At 31.7% G+C, this 17,999-nt stretch overlaps 2 protein-coding genes across 2 annotated transcripts; one reads left to right on the top strand and one right to left on the bottom strand.

Moving 5' to 3' along the window:
* The first annotated feature begins 4,320 nt into the window (after positions 1–4,320).
* On the top strand, positions 4,321–5,413 carry LOC148205340 (uncharacterized). Its single transcript, XM_088110428.1, has 2 exons — positions 4,321–4,697; positions 5,107–5,413. Exons 1-2 carry the CDS (start codon positions 4,340–4,342, stop codon positions 5,274–5,276), a joined length of 528 nt encoding a protein of 175 aa, XP_087966554.1. The 5' UTR covers positions 4,321–4,339; the 3' UTR covers positions 5,277–5,413.
* Positions 5,414–13,598: 8,185 nt separating this feature from the next.
* LOC124848014 (pectinesterase-like) lies at positions 13,599–17,602 on the bottom strand. Its single transcript, XM_047325616.2, has 3 exons — positions 16,661–17,602; positions 15,483–15,956; positions 13,599–14,348 (listed from the first exon to the last, which is right to left on the bottom strand). Exons 1-3 carry the CDS (start codon positions 17,538–17,540, stop codon positions 14,134–14,136), a joined length of 1,569 nt encoding a protein of 522 aa, XP_047181572.1. The 5' UTR covers positions 17,541–17,602; the 3' UTR covers positions 13,599–14,133.
* Between the last annotated feature and the right edge of the window lie 397 nt (positions 17,603–17,999).

The following is a 17,999-nucleotide window of genomic DNA, read 5'->3' as shown; positions in this document are numbered from 1 at the left end:
GTTCATGGGCCGTTTTAGATTATTTCTGGTGAAAAAGTGTTGCCAAAAAAATTCCGTAGAATGAAAGAATGGCGCCAGAGTTTTTTGGTGGCCAAATGAATCTTAATCGCAGCTGGCATACTGAAAAAAGAAATGAAAAAAAAGGTAGGCATACTGAACAATTAACCTTATGGGCAAACGCCAGAGATTTCTTTTCTTTATTTCTTCGTAAAAAAATACTTAACATTATAAAAATTAATCAGAAAATTGTTCCAAAGTTGTATGAGATTTTTACTTTACTTGTTTACTGGCTTTATATATGTACACATTTACACTTTTTGTTTTTTTCCTATAAATAATTTATTAAAGTTTGATTTAGAAAAAAATATTAAAATGTCATTTCTGAACCTACTGTTAATAATAGTACAAATGATACTTGTCTTTTCCACATGGTTTTTAGTATAATTTCTTTCAGTAAGGTTTGCTAGCAACACGTTCGCCACACAAAAATCTCATTGTTACCACATCTATAATTTCCCCTAACTTTGAATTCCCAAAGCGATTATCTTTGAATTTTACATTAAAAATGTTTTTTAAAAGATTCAAAAACAGAAAAAATTATCCCATGTTTATTATAAATAAATGACTGGTATTTTAAATATTAGTATCTTTAAATTGTACGAATAGTTATAAAAGATATACAAATAAGAGATACTCATTAGGATTAGAAATCAAAGTAATTAATAAAACATCATCAAAGCCACTTGAATACTTGCTCAGCCTTGTTTTGAGATGAGGTTTACCTATTTGTTGTCATAGAAGTGTTACCCCTCACATTCTTCACTGGGCCAAGAAAGACGAACTTAAGTATAGAACTTAACTTCTTAGCATTCATCGCCACTAAGGTCAGATGCTTAATGATTAAGTTTTAATTGTTAAATCTGCATTTTAGTGTCTTATCTCAATAACAAATTGGTTGAACTTACTTTATCATTAACATAGAATGGTTTGTGTTCCTTATTTGAGATGTTAATTACTGATATAAAAGTAATACATATATATTTGATTTGTTTTAAGGAAATAAATTGTTTAACTTCTTGAAAATTCTTAATGTGCTTTTTGATAAATGAACTGCTTTCAAACCTACACTCCTTAACAGAGTACATAATTACACTGTATTGATGTAATGTTTTAACTTCCAAAAACTTTTCAAACATAAACTCAAGTATGATAACAATACTTTTACAAACAAAAAAAAAATTAGGGTCACTGATTTAAATTATTTGATTTATTATTTAGAAGGCAGAATGTGAATGGTGAAATGTATGACGACAATTAATATATGGAAATTAATAAGATTAGCTACTTAAATTATTTGATTAACAAGATGCTGGTTCAATCCCATATGTTGATATGACCACACAAATCCCATATGTTGATATGACCACACAATGTGTGTGTGATAAGGCCAACTTTCCAAGTTTAATTCAAATATATGTAAATAATTTTTTTTTTAAACAACAGGCGATGTATTTCTTTTATATGTGTTTCAGTACTATAAATCTGAATAAGCTTTTCATATGTATTGTAAATTATGCTTTATAGGGTTACATAATCAGCTAAATATAATTTTTATTTTTATAAATAAGATAAGAATATTAAGATAAAAAAGACTAGCACTTACTGACATTATGAAACTGTTGGTAAGTCTTTAACAATATAATATGTTAAGCATGTAAAAGGTTCTTAGCCACAATTACTCTTGTTAACCGAATAATATGCGTTGGTTTGGTAAATTGATATGTACTTGATTTTTATCTATTCGACTAGAACGACACTATACAAACTATTTAATATTCATAATAATTCAAAATTAACTATAATAATTTAAGATTAAAAAGTTATTAAGTTACATGTCTGAGATTTATCTAAGTAAAAATTATGAATAATAGTATAAACAATGTAATTTATAAGGTATATTAATTACATTTATTAGTTACCGCATTTATTATTAATGAATTTATAAGGTATACTTTTTAGGCTAATTAACTATAAAGTGATGAACTTTAGTTTTAATTGAATTTAAAAGACAAAGTTTGACATAATGTCCAATAATTAGTTTGAATATTTTAATTTAAATCCAAACACCGTTTATATGATCTCCTATTCGAAGTACTAGTTAGAGTGCAAGATAAGGAACACGAGAAGAAACAGGCAAAGTACAAGATTTTATCAGTGTAGCCTATGAATAAGGAAAAATCCAACACAAACTTCATTATTTTGTGTTCTTCATTTCAAAGTCGTCATGACTTTTGGAAACAAAGAAGCTGCCCAACACAACACACAAATAGGTTTCAGTTTTGACTTTTTGGGTACTTTCTTTCAATTATTTTCATAAAGCTGCTCAGACTGCTCTTTTCAATCCAAACTTAACCTTGCATACCAACTTTCCACAAGTTTATGATACATATAATTATATGAAATTTTATTAAAAAAAATCAACAGGAAAACATGAAGAAAACGCATGATAAAAATATATTGTATACATAGAAAAAAATATCTATCATGAAAAAATTAAGAAAAATACATAAATAGGTAAACCAATATAACAGAAGTAAAAACTTAAACCTCAATAACTAATTTTTTCATCATATTAAACTGGTTCAAAATTCATAAAAGTCTTTGAAATTTATTATAATTTTCAAGAAATTCTTATTTTAAGAGATTTAGTATTAATTTTCTTTAATCTATCATAATTAGACTCTTATAGTTTGAACTAATATATTTTTCTCTGCAGAATTAGAATTTTTCTTCTCATCAAATATATTAGTTAATTTAGAAGTTATTTTTAATTATTGTAGAAAAAGCTTTGTCAGTGAATCTAAATGTTGTATTCTAAATGAATTCGTCACATTCAATTTGTCTACAGCTATAACTAATTCTGTGTGATTTTTTAAATATGCTTTCGTTTTTATTAATGTTGTTTGAAAGTATGAAGTTTATTAGATTATTTTATCCTTACAGTGCTTCATACGAAAATGACAAGGATTTCTGATTATTATTGTCCGTAACATTAAGTTGTACAAAATTAGTACTACTTGTCGTCTCTGTTTAATGAAGCCAATGAAACTGACACAATTTTAACCATTTTCTTAATATCTTCTCGTCAAATCTTGATGATGAGTAGATATTCTTTTACAATTAAAGAACATTTAAGCGACATGGTTTAATTATATATATATTCTCATAATAATTTCCTGGCCAGCTAAAGGGACAAATCCTTAGTGGTTTTCTTTGAATTCTTAGATGAATGAGTTTTGCAACTCAACCTCTTATCTTATTGTATTCTTCTTTCGATTTCTCTTTTAAAAATAAAAGTAAAATTCTTCAGCTTAAAATTTCAAAGTTTGGTATGCATTATTGATATGGAAATGACCTTGTTTTAGACAGTGGAGTTGATTGATTACATCGGGATATTTAATTAGCATCAAGTAAACATACAATCTTATCTGTTTAAACAGCACTTTAATTTATTTGTTGAGAAAATGTTTTTCTAAGTGATCATTACAAGATATGCATTGAACCTGGAAACTTAACTTTGATATTAATTCATAGATGCAATGTTTATAGCTAAGTCAAGAATTATAATTGATAATTAGGATGTAACATTTTTTATTTAAAATTATAGTAAATTAAGTATAATAATTTAATTATGACTTGGTTTATTTTGTCTCTGTCATTGTATATAATTAATATACTCCATAACAAATTAATATTATTGTATCATGTGATAGTAATACGAAATATTAAAAATTAAATTACTCATATTTTTTAAATATTTATCTTATATTTTTAAATACATTATCTAAACTAATCACAATTTTATAAAACATAGTTTAAGTTATCCACGTTTTAATAACTTAATTATAGTTATCTACATTTTTTAACTTGTTTTGCTTAAAATAAAAAAGCATAGTTTTTTCATACACATTGGGTTAAAAGTAAATAAAATTTTATATAACTAATAAAAAAATTGTGATTTATTCGTGTTTTAAATAATGGTTCGTATTGGATTTAATTTATTTTCCGTTCATATCTGTGCATTTATCTTCATATATTTATATTCTATTTTTATATTTATATTCCGTTTATATATTGTTTCAAACAATTATATATATGAAAAATTGTACTCTCTTCTTATGGTATAAGAAATACAATTCCTATCCTTTCTTTTCTCATAACATGGTATCAGAAGAAAATTAATTTTTTATCACGTTCTTCCGCCACCAATTCTTTTCCTGTCCAGATCTTCATTTTCTACCTTTCGTTCTTGGCTTTTCTGCCTTTTTCTTCTCCTTTTATGGCTACTCCCTCTGTTACTCTCGCATCGTTGCAAGATACAACACATGACTATTACATTCATCCTAATGAGAATCCTTCATTGGTGCTTGTTTCCCCGATTCTTGAAGGTCACAATTATCATGGATGGGCTCGCTCGATGTCTATGGCACTACAAATGAAGAATAAATTTGGCTTTGTTGATGGTTCCATTCCTTGTCCAGCTGGTACAGATCCAATGGTTCAAGCATGGAAGCGTTGCAATAATCTAGTTTTATCTTGGATCAATCATTCTGTTTCTCATGAGATTGCTACAAGTATTATTTGGATTGACTCTGCTGCTACGGCATGGAAGGATATCAAAGATCGTTTCTCCCAAGGTGATTCTGTTCGAATTTCACAATTGCATCAAGATCTTTATTCAATGCATCAGTCTGATCTAAGTGTTACTGCATATTACACTAAAATGAAGATTCTCTGGGATGAACTTTGCAATTTTCGCCCTATTCTTGAATGCCAATCTTCTGCTTCTTGTTGTGTTGTTTCTAAGACAATGAAGGAATATCGTGAAAATGATTGTGTTCTTTGTTTTCTTAGAGGCTTGAATGATAATTACTCTGTTGTTCGCTCTCAGATCCTTCTCATGGATCCCTTGCCTTCTTTACCCAAAATTTTTTCGATGATAATTCAACATGAGCGACAATTACAATCAGGAATTCTTTCTCAACCTCCAGTCATGGCGTCACAAGTTTTTCAATCTAAACCTTCTTTTTCTACCTTCAATGGCAGAGGTAAACCCTCTCCTGCCAATGATTATGGTCGGGGAAGATCTTCATATCAAGGTTCTCAGGCTCGTTATCAAGGTTCTCAGGCTCGTTCCTCAGGGGGAAGGTTTGGTGCACCCCGACAATGCACTCACTGTGGCAGGACAAACCACACCATTGATACTTGCTTTCTAATACATGGATTACCACCTGATCTCAAATCCAAAAGAGTCCACAATGTTACAACAGATTCTTCTACAGTAGTTCCTTCTTATAATAATTCTCCGGCACAGTCACATTCCGCAATTTTGGGACTTTCTCAAGAGCAAATTCATGGTTTATTGGCACTTCTTCCTCAATCTAATCCCACAATCCCACATTCTACTAATCTAGTGAGCTCTCATAATGCTTCCACTTCTTCCCAGCCTCAAGGTAATATCTATTCCAAATGGATTCTAGACACAGGTGCTACTGATCATATATCTAATTCTTTGTCTCATTTTATTTCTTATCATAGAATCTCACCAATTACAGTATCACTACCCAACAAGAACTCTTCATTTGCTCATTTTTCTGGCACTGTTTCACTTAGCCCACACCTTACTTTACATAATGTCTTGTTTATTCCTAATTTTTCTGTCAATCTTATTTCGGTCACAAAGTTAACTAAATCTCTATCTTGTAAACTTAACATTTCTGAATTTTCCTGTGAAATACAGGACAAGTCAACCCTGCAGATGATTGGCAAAGCTGAAGAAAGAGATGGCTTGTATGTCATGATAGTTCCTGCACCCACACCCCTTGGTTCACCAGCTGCTATTACTTCTGAGAATTCTATTGCTTGTTCTACAATAAGACATAACTCTATAGATATTTGGCACTATAGACTAGGGCATCCTTCTTTTTCTTGTTATACCAAATTACGCAACATGTATGCCACTTTACCCAATACAAAATACACGCATTGTGATGCTTGTCATTATTCTAAGCAAAGAAAATTACCTTTTCAATTAAGTACTACTGTTTCAAAAGCTCCTTTTGATTTAATTCATGTTGATATTTGGGGGCCCTATAGTACTTCTTCTGTTGATGGTTTCAAATATTTCTTAACTATAGTGGATGATATGTCTAGATACACATGGATTAAATTAATGACAAGTAAATCAGATACAAGATCACAACTTATTGGCTTTGTTTCTTATATAAAAACACAATTTGGCATTGATGTAAAAGCTGTTAGATCAGATAATGGTAATGAGTTTGCAATGACAAATTTTTATAGACAAAAAGGGATACAACATCAATTATCATGTGTTGAAACACCTCAACAAAATGGAGTCGTTGAGAGAAAACATCAACACATTCTCAATGTTGCTAGATCTTTAATGTTTCAATCCCATTTGCCCATAATTTTCTGGTCTTTTGCTGTTCGTTATGCTGTGCAACTCATTAATATTTTACCTTCCAAAGTTTTGACATATTTTTCTCCATCTCAACTGTTACACAATGTTAAACCTGACATTACTTACTTACGAGTTTTTGGCTCACTTTGCTATGCTTCAACTCTTCAAACTCATAGAACAAAATTTCAACCTCGTGCAAGAAAATGTGTTTTACTGGGTTTTAAAACAGTAGTGAAAGGCTACCTTTTGTTAGATTTCAATTCTAGGGAAATTTTTCTATCAAGGAATGTAGTATTTTATGAAAATATATTTCCTTTTCTTACTAGTGACAAGCACTCATCTATTAATACACAAAATTCCTTGGATTTTGTCACCAAAATTATTTCACCTTCATCACCTCTTTTCTCAGAAGTTACTGATCAACCCTCTTTACCACTTACATCTCCTCCTTCTATTGTTTCCGACCCTGTTATTTTCTCTTCTCAGCCTGTTTCTGTTGAACCTGTCACTGCTACTCCACAAAGGAAATCAATTAGGCCAAAACATACACCATCTTATCTGCAGGACTATCATTGCAACATGTCATCTACTTCTTCCGCCACTCAGTCATCCACAGGTACCTTATATCCTATCTCTTCATATCTATCATATGATGCATTATCATCTCTTCACAAATCATATGTCCTTAATCTTTCCCAAGTTAGTGAACCTAAAACCTATAACCAAGCCATCAAACATGATTGTTGGAGAAATGCCATGGATCAAGAAATTGCAGCTTTAGAAAATACCAAAACTTGGGTTTTGACTGATCTACCTAATGGAAAGCAACTTATCGGATGTAAATGGGTATACAAAATAAAGAGGCATGCTGATGGGAGTATTGAACGATACAAGGCAAGGCTTGTAGCCAAAGGCTACACACAACAACAAGGTTTAGATTACTTTGAGACTTTTTCACCTGTTGTCAAACTCACAACAGTAAGATTGGTTCTAGCTTTAGCAGCTTCCAAACATTGGTATTTACATAAACTAGATGTAACTAATGCCTTTTTACATGGGGATCTAGATGAAGAAGTATACATGTCTCTTCCTCTTGGTTATAAATCTGAAAAACCAGGACAAGTTTGCAAGTTGTTGAAGTCTTTATATGGACTCAAACAAGCCTCTAGACAATGGAATTACAAGTTGACAACTACTTTACTTTCTTTAGGCTACACACAATCAAAATCAGATTATTCACTTTTTGTCAAAAGTGATTATGCTCATATTACCATCTTACCTGTTTATGTAGATGATATAGTTTTGGCAGGTGATGACATCCAGGAAATCCAAACTGTGAAGGCTCTATTGAATGCAAAGTTCAAGATTAAAGACTTAGGCCAACTCAAGTATTTTCTGGGCTTAGAAATTGCAAGATCTCAACAGGGCATTAATTTGTCACAAAGGAAGTATGCTCTAGAGTTACTAGAAGATGCAGGATTGTTGGGGTGTCAACCTGTTTCTACTCCTATACAGCCAGACACAAAATTTTCCAAGACAGAAGGGAAACCCTATTCAGATGTGCAGGCCTATAGAAGACTTCTTGGCAGGTTACTATATCTAACCAACACAAGACCAGATTTATGTTTCGCTGTTAGTACTCTCAGTCAATTTCTTTCCAATCCTTTGGAAGATCACTATGCAGCAGCAATAAGAATCCTGAGATATATCAAGAACAATCCAGGACAAGGATTATTCTTTCCCTCCAACACAGAACATGCTCTCAAGGCTTTTAGTGATTCTGATTGGGCTGCTTGCCCTGACACTAGAAGGTCTATGACTGGTTTTAATGTGTTCTATGGTGCATCATTAATTAGCTGGAAATCCAAGAAGCAAGGTACTATATCTAGATCATCAACCGAAGCAGAATATAGAGCTTTAGCTTCCACAACATGTGAAATTCAATGGCTTCTGTATTTGCTCCATGATTTGAAACAACCTCTACCACAACCAGTTTCTCTGTTTTGTGACAATCAATCTGCTATACAAATTGCACAAAATCCAGCCATGCATGAAAGAACAAAGCATATTGAAATTGATTGTCATCTCATAAGAGATAAAGTTCAAGCTGGTGTAATTAAGCTCCTGTCCATTCCTACTTCAGCACAACTTGCAGACATTCATACTAAAGCTTTGCATCCAGCACAATTTCAATCTTTGTTGTCCAAGCTGAGCATTAAGGATATATATGCTGCAGCTTGAGGAGGGATATTGGATTTAATTTATTTTCCGTTCATATCTGTGCATTTATCTTCATATATTTATATTCTATTTTTATATTTATATTCCGTTTATATATTGTTTCAAACAATTATATATATGAAAAATTGTACTCTCTTCTTATGGTATAAGAAATACAATTCCTATCCTTTCTTTTCTCATAACAGTTCTTGACTTATTGTCATGTAAGTGTAGCTGTAATAGGATTTCAATTTTCTAGGTGAAAATCGTGAGAAGAAATGATTAATAACTACATTCATTTCCAATCATACAGTATTACAACAATTATTTGATAGAGCTGTATTGTACAAAGACTAATATATGAGTTGATGATGTAGGACAAACAACATTCATTAGTAATGTTTCTATGCTTCCCAACAAGGTTTTCTTACATTAAATAACCTTAAACATTTTTATCTTTATATGCACGCATATCTTTTCACCAGTTATAATTCAAGAATGATTCACTTGGATATGCCAACCAAGAGCTGGCTCTTCACAGCTTTGATGCAACACTATTTTCACCCAAATCGAACGTAAAAACCATAACAGTTTCAAATTGCTATGGCGGATTATTAAGTTGACAAATTACAGTGATGATTAATTTGCTATCTGTTCTAAGGAGAGATAACACATATAAATCTCTATATTAGATATTGTTCATTCTGAGTTAAGTTCTTATCGAAAAATTTTATGTAAAACTTTGGTTGTATCTTAATATCTACAACATTAATTTTAAATTATCCTTGACTGGTCATTTTGTATACGAAAATCCTCAACCTAGTTATTATGATTTTATCTTCTCCATCAGTGTATATAAAGACAGGAGTTTGAAGAATTGAGAAAAGATATTAGAAACATTAAAGTTACAAGTATATAGTACGTAAGATATTGGTAAGCAGAACGATATCAAATTATGATGATATATATGACAACTGATGAAAAACATTATAATCAACAATGCATGTCATCGATTTCACCAAAAAGTAAAGGTAAGAATGATACATATATAACCACCAAGTATACTACAATGATAATTAAATGTTAATAACAAATATTTTTGCGACTACCGTTTGAAACTGCAATTAGTATATATTTGTTGTATAACATTTTTTTATTTATTTAACCATTCAAAAGTGAGGGGACAAAGATTAGATAGAAATTACTAAAATATGATTTGATGATGAATAATATTTGATTTAGATTGCGTTGGCTACTGGGATATTAATCCATTTCTAATCTAAATTTAACACATATAGATTGAATTTATTTGAGTTAAAGGATTTTAAGTTTGATTTAATTTTACAAAACTAGTTTTTAATTTTACAAGACTAGTTTATAAAGTGAGATTATATAAGATTACCTTCCTCATTTTAAGATATATTTAATGTGTGAGACTTGATATTAACGAATAAAATAATATGTCTAAAAAAACAATGAAACAATATATTAAAAAAATAATTTTCTGTTGGTTTTTAAAAAATTTTAAAATAAAAATATTATATTTTAAGAATCAAACTATGTACCGTAACATGTAGTCAATTAATTGTACGTAATAACAAGAAAAAATACGTACAAGGTTAATTGATTTCAAAATATTTCTTTACATTCTATTAATTATTAGTCTACAAGAATTATATTTATGAATCTATAACAAAATATGATAAAGATAATTTCTAAAAGGATGTATTATGAAAAAAACAACAAAAATATTTTATATGTTATGTTAAATGATAGTGTAATCAAATAAACATATTCTATCTTCCCTAAAATTATTTGAGTTCTAAGATAAGATATAGGCAGGCACAATCTAATAATAGAGATATGACCACACAATTTTCCTCAGTGTTCTCTTAATAATTTCTAAAATAACGCTTAATTTAACTCCTGCCGACTACTGAAGATAAATATAAAAAAAGTTTGGCAAAAAGAGAAACTGTAAATATATGAGTACAACGTTTTCAAGTAAATGGGTAAAAATAATTATAATATGAAAAGCTTGAAACCATCCATCTGAAAGAAAAAATGGAGGAATGAAAGAAAGAATCATCCATTTGTTCAATATCATCATCATCTTTTTATTACGCTTTAGAAAGAGGAGTTGAATTTTCAATATTTTCATTCCATAGATATATTTATAATTATAGTGACAAGATTCCTTTATTCGAGGAACAGGTTTCGAAAATTGATACCTTTCACTTACTGGTATTCGCTATCGAACGTGTTTATATCAATAATAATAATAGCAGAACAAAACATCCATTTCTCATAGTTTGTTTTTTTCTTTTTTGCCAGAAATAACGTTGTCTTTGAAAAACAAAAATGTGTTTTTACTTTTAGGTTGAGATTATATAAAATATTGGTAAAAATGAAGTATGGTTGGGGCAACGAGTGAATTTATGATGTTAAGCTTAGTGGAAGGATTGCAATTTATGCTATTAAGTTGACAGTGTGACTAATGACATATAAATGTTGTTTTTCAAACCTCTGATCGGTTGGTAGAGACAATCTGGTCCTACTACCCAACTTTGTTTCACACACTATTGTTTGAAGAGATTTCTAGTATATCTACTTCTCACACTCTTGTTAATCATACCAATCTTTTAATTAAATGAATTAATGAGATTGAAATCTCTTAATCACTTAGGCCCTTATAGGCAGTGATGGACGTCTAATCCTAATAAATTATAAAATTAAGAGATTATAATAATATTAATAAGTTCTATTTTATAATTACAATTGTTAATATATGTTGACTTTATAACTCCACCCATATAAAAGGTCACTGCTTTCTTCAAGAGTTTTCTATCAGGACATTCTAAAGTTTATGGAAAAATGCACTGTAGAAAGTATTTTTTTAATAAATTATCTATCATCTATCTATGGACAAGGTTATCATTATCCATCGTTACCTTTCATGTTGTGATCATCACCACAGGTTCCGATTTGACTTACCAAAACGTTCATTCGTGTAAAAAACATCCATATAGTTTTGATTTAATGCATGGTCCTGGGCTGGGCCTGGGCCCTTTGTGAGCTATGAGCCCCACTACTCTTCAACCTTATAACCTTTTCTTTAATACAGTAAACAATAAATAAATGAGACTCAGATTAATATTAATTGAGATGCTATTAGTTATAATTTGTCTCACACTAAAAAATTTCAATCTTGATTTATCTGGATTTTTTTTCTGGGGATTGTTTATGATTTTGCCCTTTACTAACAAAATAAATATAAATAAAATTATAAAATAAAATAATACTACTTATGGTTGTTAAATGGAAATATAAGAAAATGACAGTGTTAATTATGTTGCACCATGTACGCTTTTTCGATCAGGACCCTAAAGAAAATCTGAAAATAATTTACACGTTGCACAAACAAACACTAATTATATAGTAGTAAGTAATTTTTATCATAACTATTTATGTAAATGAAACGTAAAATAGTTCAAATTAATTTATACACTTCGGTTTTTGTTTTGAAAAATCAGAATAACAAATAGTTTAATTTGTGATTTTTTTAGTTTATTTTACATTTTATATATTTTGTCGCATACAAGTGTTACAAAATTGACGGTAACTATATATGAAAAAGACAGTACACAAATTAATACAACAAAGTCGACGCTTACTTATAGTTTTATTTTTAAGTTAAGTTTTTAATCTGTTTTTTTTTCCTCCAATCATTTCCCTGGTTTTGTTCAACATAATATTTGAAATTTTAAATCGTAGTTTATTAAAGATAAAGCCACCAAAAGACAGCTATTAGAAATGATGGGTGGACCAGTTATATACACAAGCCTTTTAAGTCTTAAACATCTTATCATACTTCATTTTCTTTTGCTTTTCCACGATAATCGTATTAATTTTTCACAGAAGAATATGCTAATTACAACTTGTTGCTGGCGGCTAAACAGGAAAAAATACAGAAGAAGAAGACCAGACATATCATGACTTGTATTTTCAGAGCAAAACCGTTTGGTTTTTCTGTAATTCTATTTGATAGCTATCACAATCCATACTTAGAAGGTTAACATCAACAGAGGACCACAACCTAACATTGTTTAACTTTCCATGTGACTTAGTTTCCTTAATCAATTAATTATCATCTTAACTAGAAAACGACAACTTATACTACAATTACGTATCACTAATCTTCTTTGCGATGTGCTTATACTATTATAAACGGTTGTTTAATTTCATGCAGTGTGCATTTTATCACACACGTACAAACACCCTTTCTTTTAGTTCAGATGATTAAATAACTTAACAGAAAATAAGAGAAGACAAGGATAATGAACAGTGAACGTATTTAGTTATCTGAATACACAGCTGGTCAGGATAATGAAACATTAATTACAACCGTTTAACGTAATATAAATTCAATTATAATTTGCGGCTATGAGCTTCATGTATGTATGTATGTATAGCTGTATTTCCTTTTATAGTTTACTTTTCCTTGTTATCATGTACGTCTATACGATTTAAGATTAGCAGAGATAAGAAAGGTTTAATGGCAGGGTCTTTATCTTTTTCTCCATGTCGGTTTAGATATTTTTTTCTTCTAATTTTAAATTTCATGCCCCAAATTTCTCGCCACTGGTTTGTGGGTCCTATAGCAGGGATTATAATTATCAATGGTGTTATTTGGCACAAATGACTTTTGTTTTGAAAAGTATACATTTAGAATGACTTCTTAATCCATTTTAATAAACTTAGAGACTAAAAGGGTGTTTAGTGAAAAGAGAAACAGATATTTTAAGATAGAAAAATCATTTTTGTATGTTTCCTATATATACTTTTTTTGCAAAAAAATAATGATATAATCGGGTGAAATAAAGACATAAAAATATATAGAGGACCTGAAGAAGAATGATGTTCAATATTTATGAAGATATAGTACAAGATAGAAAAACTTGAATCAGAAACTTTTATACACTTATGCAAATGAACACACATGGGTGACATTCCACTACAATTATTCACATATATAATATATACATATATATATATACAGGATTATCTTCACGTCAGAAAAAAGAAGTACAGAATATTGAATATTCGTATCTATCTATCTATCAAGTATCATCATGGATGGATCGATGCTTCCTTGAAGTTCTGTCGACAAAAGGAACAGAGTGTCCTTAAGGCAAGGGAAGACGAAGCCCACAACCTGAAGTACAGCATTTTGTGTACCCTCTGTACAAGGAAGAGCCCAACACAGAACCTACATGACAATTTAGTTTTCCTTTCTTTAAGGAAGTTGTTATGTCCCAATTTGGAAACAGCACCACCCAAGTCCTCCCCACTCCACCCACCACACTGACCACACAACACAGCACAACACAAGACAACACAACAAAACACATCGTTTCAGTTTTCCTTTTTCATAAACCTGCGTCAAAGGGCACGCCACTCCCAGGAATCCACGAGCCACCGGCCAAGAATTCTCCGACGGTGAACTTCACAGCCTCAGCGCTGGAGAGCACACGAAACCCTCCCCAATTCACCCTCCCTCCGGTGCCGGCACCTGCTCCTGTGTTCGCATGTTCACCGTAATATAGAGTGCTCAGTGCAAAGTTTCCGCTCCACTCAGACCAACCTGTAGAAACAACACCAGTTTCCCTCCAACCGTAAGTACGTAAATAAATACTCCAGTTAACAGTTACTCGTGTTATTTTTTCTCTATTTTTAGATATTAGTTTCAGAAATCTTTTTTTTTTATTTTAATTACAAAAAAATATTAAAATTTTTATTATTTTTATTTTAAAATATTTTTTATTTAAATATTAAAAATTATTTTAAAATCTTAAAATTGATTTTTATAATTAAACAGGTCTAAAATGTGTAAGTTGTCAAATAAATAATAATTATACCTCTTAAATATGATAAAAATTATTTTTAGGGTAAGTTTAGTTTTTCTTATCTTTCAATTATTTCTTTCTCTTTTTCTTTCTGTCCCCATACACCACCAAAGGGCACGCAGACTCCTGTAGAGAGTTATTATCCTTTCGAACATCCCCATCTTGCTAAGAAGAGTGTGAATAGTTATATATTTTTATTAATTCTTGTTATTTTTCTCTCTTTTATTCTATTGTATCATACCTAAATTATTTTTATATAAACGTTCTCTTACTTGCTGTGTACATCTAAAATCATTTTATAACTCCAATTTTTTAATCAAAAATACTTATAGAACTTCCTTTTCACTTAAAACTTATTGTCATACACTTTTACCATAAGAAGACTCTCTCTTACTAATTATCAAGTGATAGCAGGAGTCAAAACATAATTATCAGTGTCCATTAGTTTTTTTTTTCCTTCTAGCAATTGTACTTGCATGATGAAGAAAGATAAAGAGTCCCACTTTAACCCTAGTCTTTCTCTCTCTTCGTACGGTCTATCGTCAGAATATGAAAGTTTCTAACTTCACTGTCTAATCTAATTTGAGCAAAAGAAAGTAACAAAGGACACGGGATGTGGGTCTTACCCCAACGAGTAACCCTTATCTCATGTCGCTCTCTATTATTGTTTAGATTTTTCTATCTTATATTGAAGTAAAAATAAATCTAAATAACTCTAGCTTAAATGATTGGAGTAACCATCTTTAAAAAGATAAGGAAATTGTTCCAACCGATTGTAATAGAGTTTTGTAACTTCATTTTTACTTGAGATAAAACCCTTATGTATTATAGAATATTGATGCAGTTATAGAGTATGAAGAAAAATGGCGAACCTGCGGGGTTAATCAAGCCATCAAGGGCACTCTTCATGATCACAGTCCTTGAGTACTTTTGCCAGGGGCGACCCAGATAGGTTCTGAAAGAGCCCTGCACCGCTTTCAGGTCTCCAGCTGCAGTGATTTGACAATTATGGATGATGATGCCTGTGTTCTCGTTAGGGTCGGTTCTTCCTTGTGCTGTAACCGTGTTCTGCTGGTTGCCCATCGGCCTCCTCACGTAGATGTTGCAGTTTTGAAGCACCGACACGGCGTCCCCGAAAATGAAGTCTACGGTTCCGTATACGTCACAGTCACGGTAGAATTGGCGGTTGGCGTACACGTATAAGGTGTCTTGGTACCCCTTAAAGCTGCACCGATAAAACACCGAGTGGTCGGATCCGGAACGGAGAGCCACCGCTTGGTGCTTTTGCGGTCCGGCGGTGTTTTCGAAGGTGATGTCCCGAGCAATGAAGCCGTCTCCGGAAACCGCTGCAATAATGATCAACGGTTTTAACCTTTTACTAGTGAGTACGCATAAAAGTTATAGATGCAAAATAAAATAAAAAAGCTTTTTATTTTCGTTTGTCTTTATCATGGAGAGATATTCTCACCGAGTGTAAAGTGAAAATATTTTTGTTTGTGTCACTTTTGAAATAATAATAATATCAGAGTTTATTATGGTTGATTCCGGCGTGTAGGTTACTTTCACTGTTTGGAAAATGAAAAGTTTAGATTGTTTTTTCTTTAAATTTCTTCATAGTAAAATGACAGGAAGTTTTGATTATGATAGTCCGTAACACTAAGTTGTACAGAAATTAGTACTACTCATGTCCCTGTCTGGACTGGCCCGGGTGAAATAGGGTTTAATTTTTATAAGAGTGAAAAGAAATTTAAATTATTATTTTTACATTTTTTTATCAGTATTATTATATTTTACATGCTCTGATCAAAATAGAGAAAAACTAAACAATGATCCTGAATAGGTACCTTTTAGTCATTCAAATGCCATATTTTTTAATTTTTGAGTTAGGTTGTATGGAAAATTTTCATTTAGGTTTGTATATATATACTAGACACATGCATGGTTCATAAAATACACGAGGTTTTTCTAATATATATATATATACAAACACACGAACATATATATGTGAATGCATGGTTTATATGAATACAAGAGTCGAGGATGAACTTACCAAAAGTAGCAGAACGAAAAGTAGTGGAACCATCTTGCGCGTTTCTACTACCAGTAACAATAGTAGCACCCATGCCATCTCCGATGATCATCAAGTTTTTCACAGTTCTGGAGATATCAATATTCTCTTTGTAAACACCAGCTTTGACGTGCACCACAACACGCCCTTTCCCACTGAGCTTAGAAGCTGCAGCCACACCCTCTGAGATGGTTTTATAGTTCCCACTGCCATCCTGTGCCACCACAACATCAGCTTTTGATGTTGTTTCCTGAAGAAGCCTTCTGTCTGAATGAGAGATCCAAGAGGGGAAGCCGTCTGAAAGCAGCTTTCGCCCACCATTTTGTTTAGTCGATGACAATGATGTCAAAGTCATTGCCTTGCTAAGGGACAAGGAATTGCTAAGCAGTTTGGAGAAATTGCTTAACATGTTGGGGAAGTAGTTTAGGTGAGAGGGAACGTTGAGTTCGGTGAAACCGTTTTGGCATGTTTGGTGATTGGCAATGGATGCACTTTGCCAAGTCAACCTGTCATTTAGATTGTTCGAGTTCGCTGAGCGTTTGAGTTGATAAAGTGTGTCCTCGTAGAGCTCCAAACAATCTTCCCAAGCCGATTTGGCTCGTTCATCCTTGAAATTATTTAGGTCCATGTTTGAGACAAGTTTATAAAGCTCCATGGCTTGATCCACGGTGACCTTAAGGGCCACGTCGTGGAAGGAAGAGGACGGAGCATCTAGGGTTGATAGTGTGTTGGTAGTGACAACGTAATGTTTGCACACATGGGGGTAGGGTGTTTCATTGCATGACAATGGTTTGCCATGCACAGGCAAGAGAGAATAAAGAAGACAGCATCCAATGAAACAGTTGAAAATGAGCTTTTCCATATGGAAAATGCAATGATCAAAATGGCTTTTGAATTGGTGAGCTTTTTCTAGGAAAGAGAGGATTTTCTTAGAAATGTTTGTGAATGAAAAGTGCAAGGGAAAGGTGGTATATATAGCCTCGAACTTGGCAATGGTAGGCCATGCTGGTATACATATATGTGGGTATAAAAGCGCATGAGGAACCCACATTAGGGTTTTCCATTTGAAAAGTGCATGGACATGTAATTTGGGGGGCATGCATGATGTTTACGTGATAGTGTTTTTACGTTACAAATTAGTCAAATTAAATTAAGGGAAAGCAACCTGTGCTATAACATTAGTTGAAGCGACCAAGATAAGCCACTAGTTTAATCAACTTAACGCGTGATGCAATTTTTCTGCCACGTAAATTCACTTTTTCGGACTTTTAAAACTTTTTGGCCACGTAGATTTCATAAAGTGGAAGTGACAGACGCAATA

This window comes from Vigna umbellata, chromosome 1 (assembly GCF_029865625.1).
Source record: "Vigna umbellata cultivar VRB3 chromosome 1, Vumbellata_1.0, whole genome shotgun sequence".
NCBI lineage: Eukaryota > Viridiplantae > Streptophyta > Magnoliopsida > Fabales > Fabaceae > Vigna > Vigna umbellata.
The sequence above is the reverse complement of the archived record's forward strand: the minus strand, read 5'-3'. Positions and strand labels throughout refer to the sequence as shown.

Excerpts from the sequence above, each read along its gene's own strand:
- LOC148205340 (XM_088110428.1), top strand. The coding sequence starts at position 4,340 with ATGGCTACTCCCTCTGTTACTCTCGCATCGTTGCAAGATACAACACAT. Across the intron at positions 4,698-5,106 it reads CAAAGATCGTTTCTCCCAAG|AGGTAAACCCTCTCCTGCCA; the intron begins GTGATTCTGTTC and ends CTTCAATGGCAG.
- LOC124848014 (XM_047325616.2), bottom strand. The coding sequence starts at position 17,540 with ATGGAAAAGCTCATTTTCAACTGTTTCATTGGATGCTGTCTTCTTTAT. Across the intron at positions 15,957-16,660 it reads TTTTCGTTCTGCTACTTTTG|CGGTTTCCGGAGACGGCTTC; the intron begins GTAAGTTCATCC and ends TCATTATTGCAG. Across the intron at positions 14,349-15,482 it reads TGGCTTGATTAACCCCGCAG|GTTGGTCTGAGTGGAGCGGA; the intron begins GTTCGCCATTTT and ends TTGTTTCTACAG.